The 21,735-nt window shown below is 43.4% G+C and overlaps 1 protein-coding gene across 1 annotated transcript in view; it reads right to left on the bottom strand.

The window, feature by feature from the left end:
• OACYL (O-acyltransferase like) overlaps positions 1-20,086 on the bottom strand; it is a 61,928-nt gene extending 41,842 nt beyond the window's left edge. Inside the window, exons 1-3 of the mRNA NM_001433606.1 lie at positions 19,898-20,086; positions 3,420-3,559; positions 1,986-2,064 (exon numbers count right to left, since the gene is read on the bottom strand). Coding sequence (NP_001420535.1) covers positions 1,986-2,064; positions 3,420-3,559; positions 19,898-20,054 — 376 coding nt within the window. The 5' untranslated portion in view covers positions 20,055-20,086. The remainder of the gene's footprint in view (positions 1-1,985; positions 2,065-3,419; positions 3,560-19,897) is intronic.
• Between the last annotated feature and the right edge of the window lie 1,649 nt (positions 20,087-21,735).

Here is a 21,735-nt window from a genome sequence, read left to right as displayed (position 1 = left end):
TGTATTGATAATAGCTTCTAACCTTCCATTCTATTCTACTGTCAACTCTGGCTAAGAAGCTTATCATTAGGCAGAAAAACTAGGCCAACCACTTAAATAATACTAAACTTTAACTCATTAGACTCAGGGAGTCATTTATTCACTTGAAATCCTAATTTAATAAGAACTCTGCAAATTTATCTTTGTTTCTAGGATATTTATGGCCTTGTCCAACAGGAATTGAAATTTAAATTTGATTGTAACAATTGCTGCTCTGTTAGCACGTAAAATATTTGGCTAGATAGGTAGATAATGTACCCGAAGCTGTAGGGATAATCATAAATTCAGAGGACAATTTAAGGTTACTGAAAACTAATTGCAATATCAACACTTAAAAGAAGACTTTTAATAATGTGCACGATATTGTGATATAATAAGAAATATATATTTGGTCTTCATCTCCAGTTCCTGGCACAGAGCTCCTAAAGCCCTTGGAATTTCCTGAGAGAGAGAGGTAAGAGGAGCATCTGCTGTCATTTGTAATAAGCCCCTTTCAACCATACTTGAGTTTATGCCAATAAGGTGACCCTTGGAGGATGGGAGCTGCTTGCCAGAGGAACAAACCTCATGATTAGAGGATTGGAACTTTCAGCCCCTTCTCCAACCTCTGGAGAGGAGAGAGGGGCTGGGAATTGAGTTAATCACCAATGGCCAGTGATTTAATCAATCATGCCTATGTAATGGAACCTCCATAAAAACCCTAAACAAAGAGGTTCAGAGAGCTTGTAGGTGGTTGGTGAACACATTGAGGTGCTGGGAGGGTGGTACATCCAAGAGGGCATGGAAGCTCTGTGCCCCTTCCCACATACCTTGCCCTACGCATCTCTTCCATTTGGCTATTCCTGAGTTTTGATCTTTAGAATAAGCCAGTAAAGTATTTCCCTGAGTTCTGTGGGCCGTTATAGCAAATTATTAAAGCTGAGGAGAGGATCATGGGAAAAAGTGAGGATTATGTGAACCCCTGATTTGTAGCCAAGTTGGACAGAGTGTAGGTAACCTCGGGACCCACTACTTACTATCGGCATCTGAAGTCGGGGGCAGCCTTGTGGGACTGAGCCCTTAACCTGTGGGGTCAGCACCACCTCCAGGTAGTTAGTATCAGAATTACATCATGTGACAGGAAAACCCACACCTTGGGTGTCAGAAATGTTCTGCGAGTAGAGAAACAGAGTTTTCCTTTTAATATGTCACATTCATTCTCATTTGGATAACCAGAATAAATACAGAAGATACTAGTGGTAAAAATTTTAGGCTTTCAAGCTCTTCCTTGAAAAATTTTGAAAGACTTAGAAGAAGTCAAACCAGTTTCCCCGTGGACTAAGATTCATTCATTCGTTCTGCGTGGCTAAAGTCAGCAGCGCTGGTAAGGCCACAGGGAGTCAGAGCCAGACTGACCTTCCTTGTCCACCCTCTCTGTAGAGAGGAAGAGACTGGAGCACGGGGAGATTAAGTGATTTGCCCAGGATCACACAGCTGGGAGGTGAAAACCAAGACCAAATGCTGGGCTTCTAATGCTAATCCATTACAACACATGGCTTCACACAATCCTGGTGTGGAAGGGCCTTCTGGATTTGGCAGCTGACAAATTTCCACACACCGGCCACAGCAGAGAACGCTCACAGTATGGAAAGCAGACACCACTCACCTTTCTTCAAGCCTCACCAGGCAGCTGAGGGTGAGGGAAGACTGTTTAAATTTTTATTACATAAAGATTCAGCTCTTACCTTCTCTTTACTGTCTTTCTCCTCCTTCCCTCCTACTCCCTTCTTATTCTACCCCCTCCACTCGAAAATCCCCCAGAACTCCGTTTGTCTCAGGTTAGTGGATTTGTCAGGATGAAAGCTTGGTTCATTCCTGAAAGAATGGCCTTTCTTGGCTCCAGGGGTTGGGGAGTTTCAAACTTTATGCTGAGACAAGAGTTGCCCTGGGTTTTCTTTCGGACCTACCCAGCCGAGACAGCGCAGTCACATCCTCTTCGGCACAAGAATCAGGGACACACACGCCCACACTGTAGTCGGCTCCATCCTGGGAAACAACGCCACAACGCTCTTTAATATGAGTGTTTATAGAACACATGCACGATCGTTTCTAAGGCTGCTGCTGCACCGCCCGTGGATTTTGAGCAGATTGGGAGCGGGAAGAGAAAGACATTGAAAGAAGAAAAGTTCGCTGACTTCTTTGGAGATGGCTTTTCCATTACAGAGTAGTTCAAGCGAATTTATAGAACATCAGATGCACCAACATTTAAATAAAACTATACTCCAAGGCTTAATGTAGCTGCTTATTTAAAAGGCAGCCACCAGTGTGGGATAATCTACCATGGTGCCTCTCTCGCCCGGATTACAGGTCATTCAAAGTTCACACTCTTACAACTTCCAACAAAATTACCAAGTTGCCACTTCTTTGTAGCAGGACACAATGTATCAAGTAAAGATTGTATTAATAAATCAAGCGAATAATTAGAATGCCCCAATAAAGCAAGACAAATTACCAATAAAAATTTCTGGGATGCTTCTTCTAAACATATTAACTTACATGATTATGTAGGTCTGACCTTTTGCTCTGATATCAAAATCATTAATCTGCTTTGAAAACGGGATAGGACATTTGTACACAGTGATGAAACCCTCAAGCAATCACCATCATAACTCTCTGCAGGACAAGTGGAGCTGAGTAATAATCTCCCTGTGTCCAACAATTAGCCATTGTGAGACCGTTTTACAGCATTAATATCAGAGAGCTTGGATTTCTTATTGTTACTTTCTACAATCGTTATCAGTCAACCAGTAATGCATTTTCTTTTAGTGTTGTATGACACGCATAACTTCTATCTCTGTATTTAATAGGAGGCTGTGCTGTTCCTAGGCTTTTTTCTCAGCACTAAAAGAATTAACACACTTTAGACAGGGAGCCCTGGGGCCTCGGTCACCTGATTTAGTGATGTATCCTTAAAAGTTCCAGCCCATCTGCTAGGATAACCTCCAATTCGCGTGTCGGATTCCATTTCCGGTTGAGTATTATGGGTAATGGGAAGTCCATCCTCCCTTTGGTATTCCAAAAACTAACAGTGAGTCTGGAGACAATGCCCAGGAACATTGGCCGGGATTTGATCTTGAATTCTCCACAAAGGTCATCCAGACGTCTGACCCCACGCAATGTGGAAGGAAGAACATCTAAAGGCCCACATGTTTTGCGGACGACTGTCTCCTGTAATGTCCCACACTCAGACCATGCAAGTATGTTTCTGCCAGCTGTTTAAAATTTAGTTCGAACTTTTTGAAAAACATCTTAATTGTTTTTTTGTTTTAAATTAAAAAGGGCTATCGGTGGAGTCGTTCACTTGTCCTTCAGGAGCATGCACACCGGTCCCCCAGGCTCACCTGCAGGACGTGAAGCTTGCAGTACTGCCCCTGAAAGCTCCCCGAGGGCGGGTGGGTGGAGAGGCACTCACTGTAAGATCCCAGCCTGTCCACGTTTCCATTAAGAATGTTGCTCCCAAGCTTCCCGATGGAGTCATACACTGAATTTCAAAGCAAAAGTGGGCAAAGTTAGCTTCCTGGTGTCACTTTCAAATGAATTTATAGGCACTCGGCTCCACCTTCAAATTTAAGCGACCAATAAAAGGGGGAGACAGATATATTCTGATACCACTTTCAGAGCCTGCATTTTGCATCCGCAGCCCCTCTCTTCATCAAGAGAGAACAGTGACGTATGTTCTCATGTTGGTCACATGGTTTGTTGCTGAAAAAGATGAAGAGTTTGAATTCTTTTAAAAAATAAATGCTTTGAGGGGCTGGCCCCGTGGCCGAGTGGTTAAGTTCGTGCGCTCCGCTGCAGGCGGCCCAGTGTTTCGTTGGTTCGAATCCTGGGCGCGGACATGGCACTGCTCATCAAACCACGCTGAGGCAGCGTCCCACATGCCACAACTAGAAGAACCCACAACGAAGAATATACAACTATGTACCGGGGGGCTTTGGGGAAAAAAGAAATAAAATCTTTTAAAAAATAAATAAATAAATAAATGCTTTGAGGGAGTAAAAAGATGTAACTAAAATTTAGTGGCTTTTCTTTCTCCCCCCATAGAGCCAGGAAAAAACTCATGTCTTTAACATTTTTTACCCAATTTTGGGGGACCTTATTTTGGAGTTATTTTTTTTTTTAACCTTTAGGAGCAGAAGGGTGCAGTAGTCAAATCCCACATTTCACAGCACTCTTAGCCCTGGTCCTGCAAATCTCTTCCTGTGTTTGTTTGTGCTTCTGTATGTCCTTCTCGCTTTCATTTTAAATAATTCACTTCCTTCTGTCTTTCTTCCTCTCTTCCTTCCCCCAGTTCCCCCCTCCTCCGTGTGTTTGATGTGTGTCCTCTCACTTGTAGGTGTTCTTGTGTTGTGTAAATGTGTTTGTAATTTATGCAAATGACCATGCTCCAGATCTCCTGCTTCTGCACGGTTCACTCGGTGCCACATTTGTCCTGTGTGTGGTGTGACTGTGGCCCCTCGGATCTAACTGCTGTATGAGAATTCATCGCCATCTTAGACTCAGCTATTCCCCAAATTATGGACACGTAGATGGCTCAACCCATGAAAACGCTTGGAGATGAACTCCTCATAGTGTTGGGTACAGACCCAAGTGAGGGTTCCCCTCAGAAGAATCCACCTGTGAGTGGGATTGTTAGATCATAAGGCGCACAAGTCCTGCACAAATCCCACAGACTGCTCCGGAGCGACTGCCCCAATCTATACTCCCAGGAATGCTGATTCCAGGCTCTTCTTTGCATTGTCCAGATTTCTCATTTTTGACAGTGAATGGATATAAAACGATATCCAATTGTTGTCAATTTTCATTTCTCTAATTACAAATAAATCAAGATATTTTTTTTGTCCATCAGCCATTTAAGTTTTCTCTTCTGTAAAGTACCTGTTTGTATCCTTTACCCATTTTCTTTCATTCTTCTCCCCAAAGCCCCCCAGTACCTAGTTGCATATTTTTTCATTGTGGGTCCTTCTGGTTGTGCTGTGTGAGACACAACCTCAGCATGGCTTGACGAGAGGTGCTAGGTCTGTGCCCAGGATCCGAACCTGCAAAACCCTGGGCCGCTGAAGCAGAGTGCACCAACTTAACCACTCGGCCATGGGGCTGGCCCTTGTTTTTAATGTTTTTAATTTTAGCTGTGTCCTGACATATACTCAGATGTAAAATTTCTTTATCAATTTGATTCAGCATTCCGTAACCATTTCAATCTGACATCTTTGATCCTCCTTTAACTCTGAATATTGCTATTATTTGTTAAATACTTCCTTCTTTCTATTTGTTTTATTTCTCCTTCTGATTCCTGTTATCCAACTGTTGGCATTTCTAGCCTCAAAATCTCTTCGTTTCTCTTATTTCTTTTCCATCTCTTTACCCTTTCCTGCTATATTTTGATATTTCTCTCAAACTGATCACCCAGCTCACTCATCACTCTTGGCCTCTGTCCATCTTGCTACCTATCCTGTCTATGGTGTTTTTATTTCAACTGTACTATCTTTACTATCTAATAGCTCTTCTTGAATTTTTTTTTATGATTTCTTGCTCATACTTTGTATTACTAATATTCTCCTTTATCTATTTGATTATACTTATTTTCATTCCTTGATGACTATCTGTTCCAATAATTCAGCTTCATGTAGTAAACATATTTGTTCAATTCACTGACATTCTTTTATGTGTTTACTCCTCCCCAGGGATTTAGGTATTTTGGCCTGCGCATCTGGTCCCTTTCATCACGTATTGTGCATTGGGGGGAGCGTAGGGGCCCAGACCCCAATTCTGTGCCTCCTCAGGAATTAAAGAAGTGTGGAGAGGAGCGTACCACAGAACCACTGGCAATCCCATTTGCTGCTCTACCCAGCAACTCCTTCGGTCTGGGATTTCCCCTCCGATTATTTGAAAGCAGCAGCACTGAGAAGACACGTTCTCCTGAGCCGTTAATCCGCCAGCCTTGAGGGCAGAGGGCAGAGGAAGCAGTGCTCAGGAACACTGACCAGCCCTCAGTGCCTGGGAGGTGAGGCGCAGGGGAGGGCTGGCCTAACATCAGTGTCTCCAATTAAGGCTGCCACGGCTTTCTTAGTGGCAATGGTGGCCTACGGTTGTCAAAGGTTAGCTTGCCTCGGAATCATCTGGAGGGCTTGTTAAAACACAGATCTGCGGCCTCCACCAGCAGAAGTTCTGATTCAGTCAGTCTGGGGTGGGCCTGAGAAGTTGCATTTTATCAAGTTCTCAGGTGATGCTAACACTGCTGGTCAGGGACCACACTTTGAGAACCACTGTGTCAGCCGTCGCATACACACACACACCAGGTGACCACCTTCAGGATCCCAGAGGCTTCTCACAGTTTTTACATCAGTTTCTCAATCGATGCTTCTCTCTGCTTTATGTCTCCAGGATTATTTTAAAAGGGAGCCAGTAGCTCTTACTAATTCACCGCCTTATCGGCAATTCCCATTTTGTGGGATCCAATTTGCCATTTTCTCAACATGTGTCATCCAATCCTAAATGTCTTTAAAATTGTGGAGAATTAGCTTCAAGAACCTAGTAAATATAGCACAGTTGGAGTTTCTTTTAAGCTTGATTTATACGGTCTGGTTGATCGCTTTCTCTTAAAATTTTGTAGCAAGACCTATGCTGCCAGAGCTCAGCCAGATCCACACATCACGACAACAACAACTAACATATGGAGCCTGCTTTGTGCCAAGAATGGTTTGAGAGCTTGCTATCCATTGTCTCATTTAACCTTCACACAACCTATCAGATTATGAGTAACCATTACAATTCCCATTTTACAGATTCGTAAACTGAGGCACAGGGAGGTCAAGTCACTGGCCCAGGGTCACGTCATTAATAGGTGGTAGGACAAGTGAGAAAACTGAAGCACAGAGATGATAAGTAATATACACAACAATATAAATCTACCTCTTTTTAATTGCTGACAAGAATCAGAGCAGGGTATTCAAACTAGCTGGTAAGGATCAAGCTGTGTCTTCAAACCCATTTTAATCTGAACCCATAAACCCTCTAAAATATACAAAAAGACCCTTTTTTATTGGTCAGTTTGGTGTATAGGTTCTTATATGTAACTAAAGATAATGATATTCCTTAGAGTGAGTGAAGGGAAGACCCCAAATACTGCTTGGCAGATTAGATGGCTCCTCTTGCATTTCTGTCTTTGTTTTGTTTTGTTTTGTTGAAGAAGATTGGCTCTGAGCTAACATCTGTTGTCAATCTTCCTCTTTTTTTTTTTCTTTTCTCCCCAAAGCCCCAGTACATAGTTGTATATCCTAGTTGTAAGTCCTTCTGGTTCTTCTCTGTGGGATGCTGCCACAGCATGGCTTAATGAGCCGTGTGTAGGTCCACGCCCAGGATCCGAACTGGTGAACCCCGGGCTGCCGAAGTGGAGCACATGAACTTAACCACTATCCCACTGGCCCAGCCTTCTGTCTCTGTTTTCACTAATGATTGGGTTCTTGAGATTGAATCTGGAAGCCAGGTTGAAGGGCCTGCATTTTGTTTATGTGTGCTTTTCTTAATATATAATACGTTATTTTGAAAATCTCCTGGCCATAATTGGGCAAACGGTCCTTGCTGAGCTCCTTGGGGTAACCTGACTTTCAACATGAGCCGTTGCCTCTTCTGGTCAGTTCTGCTGCTCGGGCTCAGCCCATGGGTGTTGGTTATCACTGGCCCCTTTTAAATGGTTCTCAGCATCCCGGGTTGTTGCTGTAATGAGAATCACTGGCCCTGCCGTGGGTGGGACTCTCCTCTGACCACACTCAGAGCTGGCATCCACTCCACCGCTTGTAGCCGGCAACCATCTTTTAAGCTAAACTGTCTGAATCACGAGACTGACCACATCCCTCCCCTCCTTAAAGCTCTTCCAAGGCACCATGAACAAAGCTACCAGGTAATTCCAAAGGGAGAGGACTTATTTACCATATTGATAACTTGGATGAAGAATTATATTCAGATCATATAAAGAACTCTTATAAATCAATAATTTTTTTAAAAACCAAAGAAATTGATTTAAAATCTGCAAAGGACATGAACAGGCAACTCTTGGAGAAGGAAATCCAAGTGATCAATTAATATGAGAAATTGTGAAGTCTCACCAGTAAACCACAACTAGACACCACTTTTTTCTACCCATCTGATGGGTAAAAATTTAGAAGGTTGATACAATTAAGTGTTGGTAAGACTATGAAGAAATAGTTCTATCAGTTTTGCCTCCTGGAAGCTATCCTCCTTCCTAATAGCAACCGGATTTCCTTTTGGAGAATTATCACTCCCCAGTTGCGTGCAGTCTTGACAAAAATCAAGGTGCTCTGTCCTCTCATTACAGAAGCTGACGGGGTCCCTGGAGGCTGCTCCCACTCTATTCTTCAGCTCCCTGTGACATGAGGTCAACCCTCTCCCAGGACAAGCGCGGAGCGAGTCAAGGCCCAGAGCAAAGCTCAGGCTTCATTCATTCCCTGTTAGTCCCCTGAGAGGCTGTAGAATGGGCACCACCGTGGAGACCGTCTGCACCTGACGTGTCCAGAAACCAGTTCTGAGCCTAGCAGGTCCTTGGCCTTCCTCTCCATCCTGTGAGCTGCCCCATCGTCTGCCAATAACCTTTTTACTGAAGCCTGCCAGAGTTGGTGTCTGTGGTTTAACCAAAGACTCCTTCCTAACTGATATCCCCAGGGACCCTGCAATTCAGCATCTCAGAATCTGCCCCAGGGAAGCACATAGGAGCACACGTTGCAAGATGCTTGGGGCAAAAATGCTTGTAAAGGCAAAAAACTGGACACAAACAATTAGGTTGAACCCCGTGAAAATTCTATCTTATGGGACAAAAAAAGCTTAATGTCAGCAATTTCAAATAGTTCAGCCTCTGTCAGGAAAAGGTTAAATGAGTTATGGTACTTCCATATTTTATAATGCTATGAAACAACTAAAAAGATAGATCTGTATTTGCTGCTGTGGAAAATGCTCCAAGATATATTATTATGTGGAAAAAAACCCCAAGTTTAAGAGCAATAAATACATTTTTCAATTTTACAAAACAAAACAATATCTGTCTAGTAAACATATATGCACAAAAATGCAAGGAGAAAGTTCTAGAAGGATACACACCCATTGATAACAGCTCTTATGCAGGAAGGGAACTGAGATTGAATGAACAAAAAATACTTGAGCTTTGTCTGTACTGTTTTGATTCCTTTACAATGAGAATAGATTCATAAATTATTTAATAAATATTATAAACAATAAAATATAAACAAAATTTTAAAATCGGTATACTTTTTAAATTCTTCAATGGCATTCCATATTCTAGAGTAGGAGTTGACAAACCATGGCCCTGCCTGTTTTTGTAAGTAAAGTTTTATTGGGATACAGCCGTCTCATTCGTTTACATATTGTCGGTGCTGCTGAGCCCATACAGGCAGGGTTGAGTAACTGCAACAGAGGTTGTACAACCCACAAAACCGAAAATATTTACTATCTGGCCCATTAGAGGAAAACTCTGCAGACCTCTTATCTAGAGCTGTGGTTCCCAACTGTGGACAGACATTAGAATCACCCGGGGCATTTAAAAAATACTAATGCCCAGGCGGCACGCTCACAGAGAATGACTTAATGGATCAGGAGTGGGCTTGGGCATTAATTGCTTTTCAAATTTTCCCAGGTGATTCTAATGTGCAACCAGCCTTGACTGCTCTGATCCTTCGGATAATTCCAGACTCCTGAGCATGGTTTACAAAGGCCCTTCGTGACTAGGCCTGCCTGTCCAGCCTCATCCTCCCACACCCAAAGCCATTTCCTCTGCTCCATTATACAGATGCACCCAGGCCCGCACTTGTCTGACTTTCCGCCTGGAACACCCCTCCTTCTTGTCGGCCTGGCAAATGCTGAATCATCCTTTGAGCCCCGGCTGAAGGATGGTCTCCCCCAGCAAACATTCCAGACCCTTGCTTAGTGTACCGCACTAAAAGGCACGTCATTGTTCACCTGTCTGTCTCTCGTGTGAGGGAGGGACTATGTCTTCATTAACAGATCTCTCAGCAGAGGAGCTCAATAAACATTTGCTGAACTGAATTAAACTTTGAAAAAATTACGTTCAGATGCCCCAAATCCAGCTCCATGAATGTATTTTGAGGTCCTCCTAGTGTCAAGAAAAACAACAACTACAAAAACTGGATGTATTTCTTATAAATTGGTGAAATAATTTCCAAATTCCCTCCTCCACCACTAATTGAGTATCCCAAACTCTGCAGCTGGAAGTTTAAGGATGTGGAACTACCAGAATTGAAAGAGATAAAAACAAGAGAGGCATCAACACTGAGCATGTCTTCACCCTTAGGTAAACCCCTGAAGGACAAACTTAGAAGGTTGCCCAATTCTTCTTCACTTGAGAAGATTAAATTCTAGTTTTCTTTCCAATTGGTGTTTTGCTTTCTAAACTGATTGGATTTATGGTTTCTAGCTGAAGTTGTGTGCTATGCTAATTTGCAAATTACATTTGCTTCCTTTCTGATTATGAACTCAAATGGACAAGTTGCCCTCTTCCTGTCTCATCCTTAATTGGTTTCTGTCAAGACCCTGAGATGCCAGGCCATGCCACATCCAAATCAAAATATATTGGGCTTGCCTGGGAGGGAGAGAGAGCATAAACTAACGATTAATCCCACCTGCCACTTCAAAAGCTCATAGCAGTTGTCCCAAGTTTTCATTTCCAAAAGATTAAAAAGAGCTCATTTCAGTTCTGCTGGGCTAATTGGCAGACAAATTTTCTTTCTCATATGGTGGCCATGATATATGGAGATGAAGACGCAGAATTGATTAATTTCCGGGTTTGAATGGAAGAAAGAAAGACCTTGGTCTATGGTCTTAAATTTTTAAATATGGATGCACTTATACCATGAGGTTGAAGGTAGCAGAAGCTTCTGGAATGCTAAGCCGCAAACGAATCCTGAAAGTAATGATCACCTTCAGCATTAACAGAAAATATTTATTAAGCATCTACCAGTTTGCTGTGTTACATTGGAGATTTTTTAAAACAAGAATTGAATAGTCCTTGCCCTGTAGTTGGTGACAGAGGGCATGCATGTCAAAGGCTAACCACCGGTTGCCGGAGATCTCCTTGTAGTAAGAAAGAAATCTGAATGTGCCATCAACATGACATGCAGTTTGAAGTAGGCTCCTTGCCAACCCCTCCTGGCAATGCCTCTTGTGTCTGGTTGACTATTAATCTTGGACTTGGAGAATAAGAATAGCACATGTACTCGTTTCCTGTGACTGCTATAATAAATTTCCACACACTTGGTGGCTTAAACAACAGAAATATATCCTCTCACAGTTCAGGGCCAGAAGTCCAAAATCAGTCTCACTGGGCTGAAATCAAGGCATCCCCAGGGCTGCATTTCTTCTGGAGTCTCCAGGGGAGAATCCATTCTTCGCCTCTTCCAGCTTCTGGTGGCTGTCGGCATCCCTTGGCTTGTGGCTACATCACTCAGATCTCTGCCTCTGTGGTCACATCACCTTCTCATCTGTGTGTGTGTCAAATCTCCCTCTGCCTCCTTTTTCTAAGGATACATGTGACTGCATTTAAGGCCCACCCAGATAATCCAGGCTAACCTCCCCATCTCAAGATCTTTAATTTAATCTATCGGCAAAGATCTTGTTTCCATACAAGGCAACATTCACAGATCCCAGGAATTAGAATGTGGATATCTTTTGGGGAGTGGGGGCCACGTTTCAACCTACCAGAGCATGGCTATCTGAAATCCAGTTAACCTGGAAATTTCAGTGGAGCCCACCGTGTCACCCTTTCTCTATTACGAGATTTTCTTGGTTTCAGCATCTTTTCTGTCCCTAGCTCCAGCACCAGCAGAGAGGCTGGCCTTGAGTAAACCACCCTCCAGTCTGACAGCTGGATGGGAAAAGAGGCAACCTTCAGAGAATGCAAAGCAAGTAGATGGTCAGTCCTCCACTGATGACTGGAGAACAAAGGCTTGGCTGGGGCCAGTGACTGGCCAACCAGTGAGTGTCTACCTACGATTGCCTCCTATTACCGAGGTATAAACCCTGGGCCTTGGCTTCCAGGAGAGAAGATGAGACACAGAGAAGAGACATCAAATAATCATTCCAAGAGATAAATGGTAGGGCCAGCCCAGTGGTGCAGGGGTTAAGTTTGCACGTTCTGCTTCTAAGGTCCAGGGTTTGCCAGTTTGGATCCCGGGTGTGGACATGGCACCACTTGGCAAGCCATGCTGTGGTAGGCGTCACATATATAAAGTAGACAAAGATGGGCACGGATGTTAGCTCAGGGCCAGTCTTCCTCAGCAAAAAGAGGAGGATTGGTGGCAGATGTTAGCTCAGGGCTAATCTTCCTCAAAAAAAAAAAAGAAAGAAAAGAGGAAAGAAGAGAGACTAAAAGTTGTAGAGCTAAGAAAAAAAAAAAAAAAAGAGATGAACGATGAAGCCAAAGGGGGTAAGTCATCAGAGGAGGAAGCTTAGCAACCTTAGCATCAGGGTGGGCTGAGGGACTTGGTGTAGCAACCAGGGAGATGGGACTTGAAGGGTTAAGAAAGTTTTATAACAAAAGTAGCTGCTTGGGGAAGATTTCAAGGATGTTATGAGATTAGGGAAAACAGGAAATGAAAAGGCCTGCCGGCTGCTTGGGAACCAGAGGCCTCCCACCCCTCCCCTCGTTCTGTCCCAGAGGAATAAAGTGCAGGAAAATGCAGAAATCATGTGAAACTATAGGGACCTCAATATGCTGACACAGTCTTAATTCCACATAAATCGCTTCCCCTGTAAATCCTCTGCTGCAGACAGTGTTACAGATGGGTCTGGTTGGCCTTTGAAATGGCCGCAGGCGGGTCTGGTACAGCTCACAGAAAATGAGTTCCAGGATCTACCTGAGACTGCTTGGGTTTTTCTGGGTCTGTTGGTTTGGTTTTTTGCATCTCAAACAATGAATGCAGGCTTTCTATTCAAGGGGGTGTGTTTGAGAGGCCATAGCTGGCTGTATTTGTTTCCTAGTGCTATCTTAACAAATTTCCACACACAGGGGGCTTAAAACAACAGGAATTCATTGTCCCATAGTTCTGGAGACTAGGCATCCTAAATTAAGGCTTGGTTCCTTCCGGAGGCCGTCAGGGTGAAGCTGTTCCATGCCTCTCTCCTAACCTCTGGTGGTGGGTGGCAATCCCTGGCTTTCCTTGGCTGGTAGATGCATCATTCCAATTTCTGCCTCTGTCATTATATGGCATCCTCCCTGTGTGTCTCTACCTGTGTCTAAATTTCCCTCTTATAAGGACACCAGTCATTAGATTAGGGTCCTCCCTAATCCAGTACGACCTCATCTTAATTTGACTACATCTATCAGGACTCTATTTCTAAATAAGGTCACATCCACAGCTTCCAGGAGTTAGGATTTCAACATACCATCTTTTTGGAGGACACAATTCAACCTACAACCCTCTCCAAGTGGGTACTCTCATCTGAGCCACAGATGCTACTAATTAGCTTGTGAGACATCGTTGAGGAAGGTGTGGATCTGGAGAGAAACATCCATGTGCTCAGGGAAGGTATGAGAATATTGGAGAGATGGGACCCCAGAATGGCTGAAGTAAGAGAACACAGTGGGTCATGGCAAAAGACCTGCAGAAATAATCAATCAGGTGCCTAAGAGGACCAAAGAAACATAATATGGCTTCGGTGTCTCCTTCTAACAGAGTTTCTATTGTATGTCCTGGTCATCTACTCTTTAAATTATGTACATATATACCAAGGGTCTACAGAAGGGGCATAAACCACAAGTTTTAGCTTCCAGGAGCCCTTCTCCAGGAAAAAGATGGGATGACAAGATATTCAGACAAGAGACATAAAATCATTATTCTAGAACATATACGATACGGCCAAAAGGAGTAAGTCCCCAGAACAGAACAACTGAAAAGGCTATATGGATATACAGATATATCTCTATCTCCACACATATATTGAGAAGGATCACATATTCACTAACTAAATTCACCACTCTATGTTGTGATCCAATATTAAAAACACCGCAGGGAAACTGCTAGGTTTAGTAACTAGGTTTAGTGGGGGTGTAGATCCCAAAGTGTTGATAGAGCAAAAGGGTAGGAAAGACAGCGAGAAATGTGGTCACCGAGCTGTGTGGCCAAACCAAGAAAATGAGCTTCCTGCAAATCTGTATGAGTTTCCTATGGCTGCTGTAAGAAATTACCAAAACTTTGTGGCTTAAAGCAACATAAATTTATTATCTTATAGTCCTGGAGATTAAAAGCCCAAAATGGGGTTTACAGGGTGTTATGGGCTGCACTGCGTCCCCCTCAAAATTCGTATCTTGAAGCCCTAAACCCCAGTACCTCAGAAGGTGACTGTATTTGGAGATCGGGCCTCTAAAAGAGGTGATTAAATTAAAACAAGGCTGTTAGGGTGGGTCCTAACCCAAGCTGACTGAATTAAATAAACATAAAGGGAGATCTGGACACCCAGAGAGACGCCAGGAGAAGGTGGTCATCGGCCATCTGCAGGTCAGGGAGAGAGGCCTCAGAGGAAACCAACCCCACCAGCACTTTGATCTTGGACCTCCAGCCTCCAGAACACTGAGGAAATTAATTTCTGTGCTCTAAGCCCCCCTATCTGTGGTACTTTCTTACAGCAGCCCTAGAAAACTAATACAGTGGGTATGGGTTTTGTGTCTACTTTTGGTAACTTGTCCAACTCATGTTTTACTAGTAATTACCTGTGAAGTTGACATACCTATTTTCAGCTAACCACCGGTTATCAGAATCATGCAGGAAGCTTCCTTAAAATTCAGATTCTTAGGGCTGGCTCCTAGAGGCTCTATTAGCAGTGGGGTGGGGCTCAGGCAGTGGTGGTAAATGCTTAATAACCTGCTCTCCCCCCAAATACGAGAATGTATATATATGCATATATATGTGTATCTGCACACACATGCATAGCACACTGTATTAGTCTGCTGTGGCTGCCATGACGAAGTACCACAGGCTGGGATGGCTTAAACAACAGAAATGTATTTCCTCACCGTCCAGGAGGTTATACGTTCAAGTTCAAGGTGTCGGCAGGCTTGGTTTCTTCTGAGGTCTCTCTCGTTAGTTGTAGTTGGCCGTCCTGTCTCTGCATCTTCACATTGTCTTCCCTCTATGAGTGTGTGTGTCCTCATCTCCCCTTCTTATAAGGACACCAGACATATTGGATTAGGGCCCACCACGTGTCCTCGTTTTACCTTTGTCACCTCTTTAAAGGCCCTGTCTCCAAATACAGTCACATTCTGAGGTACTGAGGTTAGAACTTCAATGTATGAATTTGAGGGGAATACAATTCAGCCCATAACACACAAATTACAACTAAGAATGAAATCCATAACACTCCTTACTGTAAATTCCATAGATAGCCAACTGATTCACTGCTTTCAGTGATTTTTGCCAAACTCATACCTGTAGCCAACCTATGGTTTCAGTTGACCAATGAGTGTAGTCCCAACATGAATGATGGATGATATTTTTATCCACCTTAACGAGCATACAGATGTGAAGCGAGAAAGACATGTGTCGGGACTTCACTCATTCGTCCGTGACGTGAGCAACATTTTTGCTAAATCAGATAGTTTTCGAGTACTGAAGAATATTTCCCTCAACTTTTTGTGCTATTTATAATGTGATGGCTATAGACATAATACACTTTTAAGTTTAACACGCATTTGTAACATTTTCTCCTTCAATTTCTTAAGTCTAGACAATCAACAAAAGAATAAATCAAGCCGCGACCTGTAGCAATTGCTGACATCTGTGGTGAATATGCTTCCGCCACAGCTGACTTCAAGCTCCCGACGAGATGTTCCCGAACCTGAGGGTGGCCGGTGATGTGCGGCACTCCATTCCCAGCATGCAGACACAGCAGATGTAAGCAACTTCAAGAGTACAGATAAGAGTAAAGTGTACTGAAATAATTAGGAAGTGGTAACTTTTTGAGTATTAATTACAATTGTTCTTAACATAATTTATTTAATTGTCAATTTATGTAATTTAATCCTTAAATGTTACCATGTTTGACAACCAGCTTGAAAATTTAACGATTGGCCCTTGCAAGCCAGGGCAGGCTGGCCGTGGCAGAATGCTATGCGAAGGAGTCGGAATTTTTTAAAGGCTGCTACACATTTTCAGAGTTTGAGAAACACAGCCTCTCCATTTCACAGGTGAGGAAACTTGTCTAGCCAAGTGACGTGGTTTGGGTGAGGCCAGCCACACTGCTGGCCATTGACCAAGCCAGGATGAGAGCTGAGGCCTCCGGAGGGCTGGCCTAGCACAGTTTCTATGGCTCAACACCCTGTCTCTAAAAGGTCAGTAGTTTATAAGAAAAGCAGATGAGGAAAAGAAGAAATGCCTGGGGCAAGGTGCAGGGGGTCAGGTAGAGGGAGAAAGGGGAGGAGAATGAAGACAGATCCCCATCAGGGAAGGACGCCTTGGACAGGGGACCCACCGTCCCTGAATTAGAAATAGATGAGTTTTAAGGATTCACTGTAGTCAAGGAGAAAGAAAACTGAGAAGAAAAAGATTAATCAGGAGGAAGGATGCTAGAGATGTTTTAGGGTGCAATTTTCATACCTGATAAGAGATTGAATGCAGATTTCTGTGGACTACGGAGTTTAAAAACAAAACAACAAAACCAAACCGGAAGCAGACGGACAGAACACTGACCCAGGACTCCAGCAATGAAAAGGGGGATAAAATCAGACCGTGGCCCGAGAGGGTGGCAAAATGAAAGCGCACAAAAGTGTTTGGTGGATTTTGTTTGCTTTAATATAGTGGACGTGGGTCTGTTAGAAAGCAAATGGAGAAGGATGACGGGAAGGGAGAAATGGAAGCTCGTTCTGCACTTATGGTATCACACTCTTCTTTCCTATAATGTCCACAGCTGCAATCCATCCTTCCCACCGCCCCACTGGGTCTCCGTATCCGTCCCTAATAGCAGGCTCTCTCCTGCTCCAGCACGGTGATGATTTCAGTTCCCTTCTGTAGGACCAAACATCCCTGCCTAAACTTCAAGGACCCTCTCTCTCCACTTTATTCCTCAGACCCCCACCCATTCTCAGAAATCCTGCCTATCATCATCTCTGTGTTTTGGATGGGGGATGGAGTTTTAAAACATTCTTATGCAGGGTTTAATATATTTTTTAAAAGGCATAAAGAAGAAAATAATAAACACTGATATTCCCAACATCCAGCTTAAAAAATAAAACTTGACCCATCATTTGAAATGTGATGTGTCCCCAATTGTGTCCCCAGCCTACCCACTTCCCACTCCAAGGCAACCCCTGACTCCGGAGGCTATCATTTTCCTGCATGCCTTTCCATTCGTACTACAGACATATGTCCCTTAAGCAATAGAGCACCTTAATTCGCATTTTAAAAATGCTTTATATACTGTATATATTCTTTTACAACTTTTTTTCTTGATCTTATTTCTGTATATTCCCTCCATATTGATACACGCAACTCTGTTTCATTTCTTTTCTTCTTTTTTTTAAAGATTGGCACCTGAGCTGACATCTGTTGCCAATCTTTTTTTTTTTCTTCTTCTCCCCAAAGCCCCCCAGTACATGGTTATATATTCTAGTTGTGGGTCCTTCTAGTTGTGCTACGTGGGATGCTGCCTTAGCATGGCCTGATGAGCAGTGCCATGTCCATGCCCAGAATCCAAACCAGTGAAACCCTGGGCTGCCTGAAGCAGAGGACACAAAGTTAACCACTGGGCCACGAGGCTGGCCCCCCAGGCTGGTCCCCCCTCCCCCTTTTTTTTGTGAGGAAGACTGGCCCAGAGCTAACATCTGGGCCAATCTTCCTCTTTTTGCTTGAGGAAGATTGTTGCTGAGCTAACGTCTGTGCCAATCTTTCTCTATTTTCTATGTGGGACACTGCCACAGTGTAGCTTGATGAACAGTACGTAGGTCCATGCCGAGGATCTGAACCCATGAACCCCGGGCCGCTGAAACAGAGGGCGCAAACTTAACCACTATGCCACCAGGCCAGCCCCTTGCTTCATTCCTTTTTTGCTGCGGATTTCTTTTTCCCTTGTTTCTCTTGTTGCTTATTTTAGGCAATGATTCAAAGTACAGGCTCGGTAAACATGATCTGGGCTCAAATCCTGTCTCTACCACTTATTTCAGGCAAGATGCCTTACATCTCTGTGTCTGTTTTCTCTTTTACCGAATAAAGATGATAATAACACCCTCCCCGCAGGAGGGCTAAATGAGACCACTCCTGCACAGGGCTGGGGGCGGGCCTGCCATGTAAAGTACTCTCTAAATGCTGACTCTTACTATTTTTCCACCCACACGACTGTCAGGAAAACCATGGTGAGAATGGAGGTCAGAACCACGTGCTGTGCTAAAAATCTCAGGCAAAATGTCAAAGCAACGACATCCAGTGTTTTTGGTACATTAGAATGAAAATCAGTTAAAACAACTACAGATGGCAGCATTCATCTATTAAATTAAGTAACGGTCATCTATCCCATTTATGTAAATCATTCAATTCTTTCTTGGACCATTCACCTTGGGGAAAATTTTTTAACTGAAAAAAGAAAATTTCAGTTTTCAGGCCCCTACAGATGGACCATCATTGGTGCATGACTAGGGGACATTTTAGGGCAAATAAAGAACTAACAAGGCTATGACTAACAACGGCAATATGTGCCACCTCCTCATCACCAGAAATCTAAACCAGTCATTGCACCTTCTGGATTTTTCTTGGCCAGCTTATTTGGCTGGGGTTTGCCAGAATGTTCCCTGTCAATATCACCAAGTGTTGTAGCAAAACATAATCAATTCCAAAATGGGACTTGAAGATGGCTATTGAATTAGGTGGATTTATATTTTCCTACCGTTTCATTAAATATTAGGAGAATTAATCCAGTGTAGAAAGGCAAATGCTTCAAATCGTGTACTATTTTGAACTACCCAATATTAGATCAAAACTTGTCTATATTTATGACATATATTTTTGCTGTTTCCCAAGACAAAATATTAGTCATGTGTTCAAAATGTAAGTGGAAATTGCCATGATCGTTTTTCTGGCTTTGGAAAGAGTGAGTTTTTACATTTTCCTCAGTGGTGGTGTCCATCAGCATCATCAACAAATCATTCTCCCTGAGAGATTACCCCTCTGAAAGCAAATCTGATTTCCTGCCTCTTTCTGGCAGGAAATTTTGTGTCCCTTTAATTGTGAGAATAATTTTGGGAAACTGACAAAAAAAAAAAATTCTGGCAGCCTAAAGTCCTTCCAGATCATATGCAAAGAAAAAGTTTTGGCTACAGTGGAACATCTTCCAGCTTGAGCCGGGACATTCACCAACACACTCCTAGAATTTACTAGCAAACACATAACGGGCAAGACTCCTTCCCTGAATAATGAAGCAATTCATTATCAAAAGCAGACTAAATGTCTAGAAGATGAAATAAAGTAAGCAATCTCATACGACAGTGAAATACTATCAACTTCAACAATAGTAAACAGCATCACACAATTTATAAACAATTCTCGTCTTATTAAGAGGTTGGCCCTCACGAGATTCCTTCTGGCTAGAATTCATACCACTTCCTCTGTTGCCTTCTGCAATAAAAATTCCTCCTCCCTCCTTGATTCCTGGTGCAATTTGTAAATTAAGGCTCATTTGTCTTCCCCGTTTGGTTCTGTGTTTTTAACTCTCAAGAGTTTTTCTAGAATGCTCCAGCACGAACCTCAGACTGCCCTGTGTTCACCTACCCCAAGGGCCAGGAAAACCTACTTACTTCTTAGAGCGTATTCTTTGGGCTTCACTGAATTCAGATCAGAAAGGAATTCATCAGTGTCTTGCATGCACTTGAGAGAAATGTTTCTGGCGGAAGAAACAAAAGGTAACTGAAATTGAAAAGACAGCAGACTAAACAGTAAAGTCAGGACCATCATCGTCCCTTAACCTGTCAGGATAAAACTCCCCTCTCAGACAAAGAGCCCTATATTTATGAAACGCTAGTTGATAACGTGTTGAGGGAAAATGTGACATCGCTTGCTCCTTAACATGCAGAAACAAGCTGTGTCTCCTCAGCCACCTGCAGAGCAGCCAAGAGGAACAAACCATGGAAACCGATTGACATACAACTTGTTATTATTGAGTAAAACCGGCTACGGATGTGGGGGCCGCTGGCCACCTGGCTTCCTTTAGTTATGCAGATTAACATTTCCAGCTAACACGGAGAAGGCTAGATTTTTTCCAGTTAGACGGGCTTGTGTATATCTCTGGGTTTAAAAAGTATGCAGAGGAGGCTAAGTGGCAATATTTGTTTTTTGCCCAAGAATGATTACGAATCCAACCTATAAAACATTCGAATAAATGATAAGCAAAGTAAGGCTTCTCCATGATCATCTGGATATTTTCTGCATCCGTTAATGTGTTTGCTGGGCTTTGAATGCGACATAGGTGTGGGAGTGGTGAACTCCCCCATGGAAAGCCACAGTATTGCTGTGTTACATATAAGCACACGCATCCTCACATGGAGGCTTAGAACACGCATCCTGGAAAGGAAATGATGCTGACAAAAAAAGACCAGCGTAACGGTGTTCATCTACTTTAAGAAAATGTAAAATGTGTGGCTCTGGATTTCTCCCGGTGTAAATATTTTCTTTCCAGAAACGCTTTCTTTAAATAGTCACCTCCCTAACTATATTTAAAATATGATGCAAATCTTGTTTACACTGCCAGAACACGTCCACACCTGTGGCTGGCCGTGACTCAGTTGTACTTCCTGCTGCTCATTGGCTTCCCAGCAGCCTCTAGCATCCCAGACCGATACCCTTTGTCTGAGTCCGTAGGGGCTGCAATAGCAAAAGACCACAGACTGGGTGGCTTACAAACAACAGAAATTTACTCGTCACAGTTCTGGAGGCTGGAAGTCTGTGATCAAGGTGCTGGCACGGTCCTGTTCCGGTGAAGGCCGTCTTCCAGGGTCATAGCTGGCACCTTCTCTCTGTGTCCTCACCGGCTGGAAGGGGTGAAGGATCTCTGTAGGGTCTCCTTTATAACAAAATGAATCCCACTCATGAGGGCTCCACCCTCAGGGCCTGATCTCCTCCCAAAGTCCCCACCTCCCAGTATGTCATCTCTGGGGGTTAGGATTTCAACATATGGATTTGGGAGGACACATTCAGACAAGAGCACCCTTCCTTGCATGCTGTCACCTCTGTCCCCAGTGTCCTTCCCCAAGCCTGCCTCTTCCTGGGCATTACTTACCTACTCTACTTACTCTTCTAAGTAGGTGTTGACTCTTCCAGGAAGCTCCCCTGGGCTTCCCCTTGGGTGAGGATAAGTGTCAGTTCTCCATGCTCCCTAATCGCCTCGCATCCTCTCTTCACCTCCTTACACTGCGTTCCTCCCTCCTTACAGCCTGGAAGCATCATGAGGGCAGGCGCTGTGCTCTTTTCATCTACCTGGGCTTTCCTGGAGGTGGTCTATGTAACGGCCAAGAGCCAAAGCTGACACTAAATAACTACCCTGTGAGCTGGGGCAGTCTCGCGACCTCAATGACTTCATCTGGAAAATTAGGATAACAATAGTCTCTACCTTTTGGAATCGTTTTAAGATTTAAATAAT

The sequence above is a fragment of the Equus caballus genome, chromosome 8 (assembly GCF_041296265.1).
Source record: "Equus caballus isolate H_3958 breed thoroughbred chromosome 8, TB-T2T, whole genome shotgun sequence".
Classification (NCBI taxonomy): domain Eukaryota; kingdom Metazoa; phylum Chordata; class Mammalia; order Perissodactyla; family Equidae; genus Equus; species Equus caballus.
The sequence above is the reverse complement of the archived record's forward strand: the minus strand, read 5'-3'. Positions and strand labels throughout refer to the sequence as shown.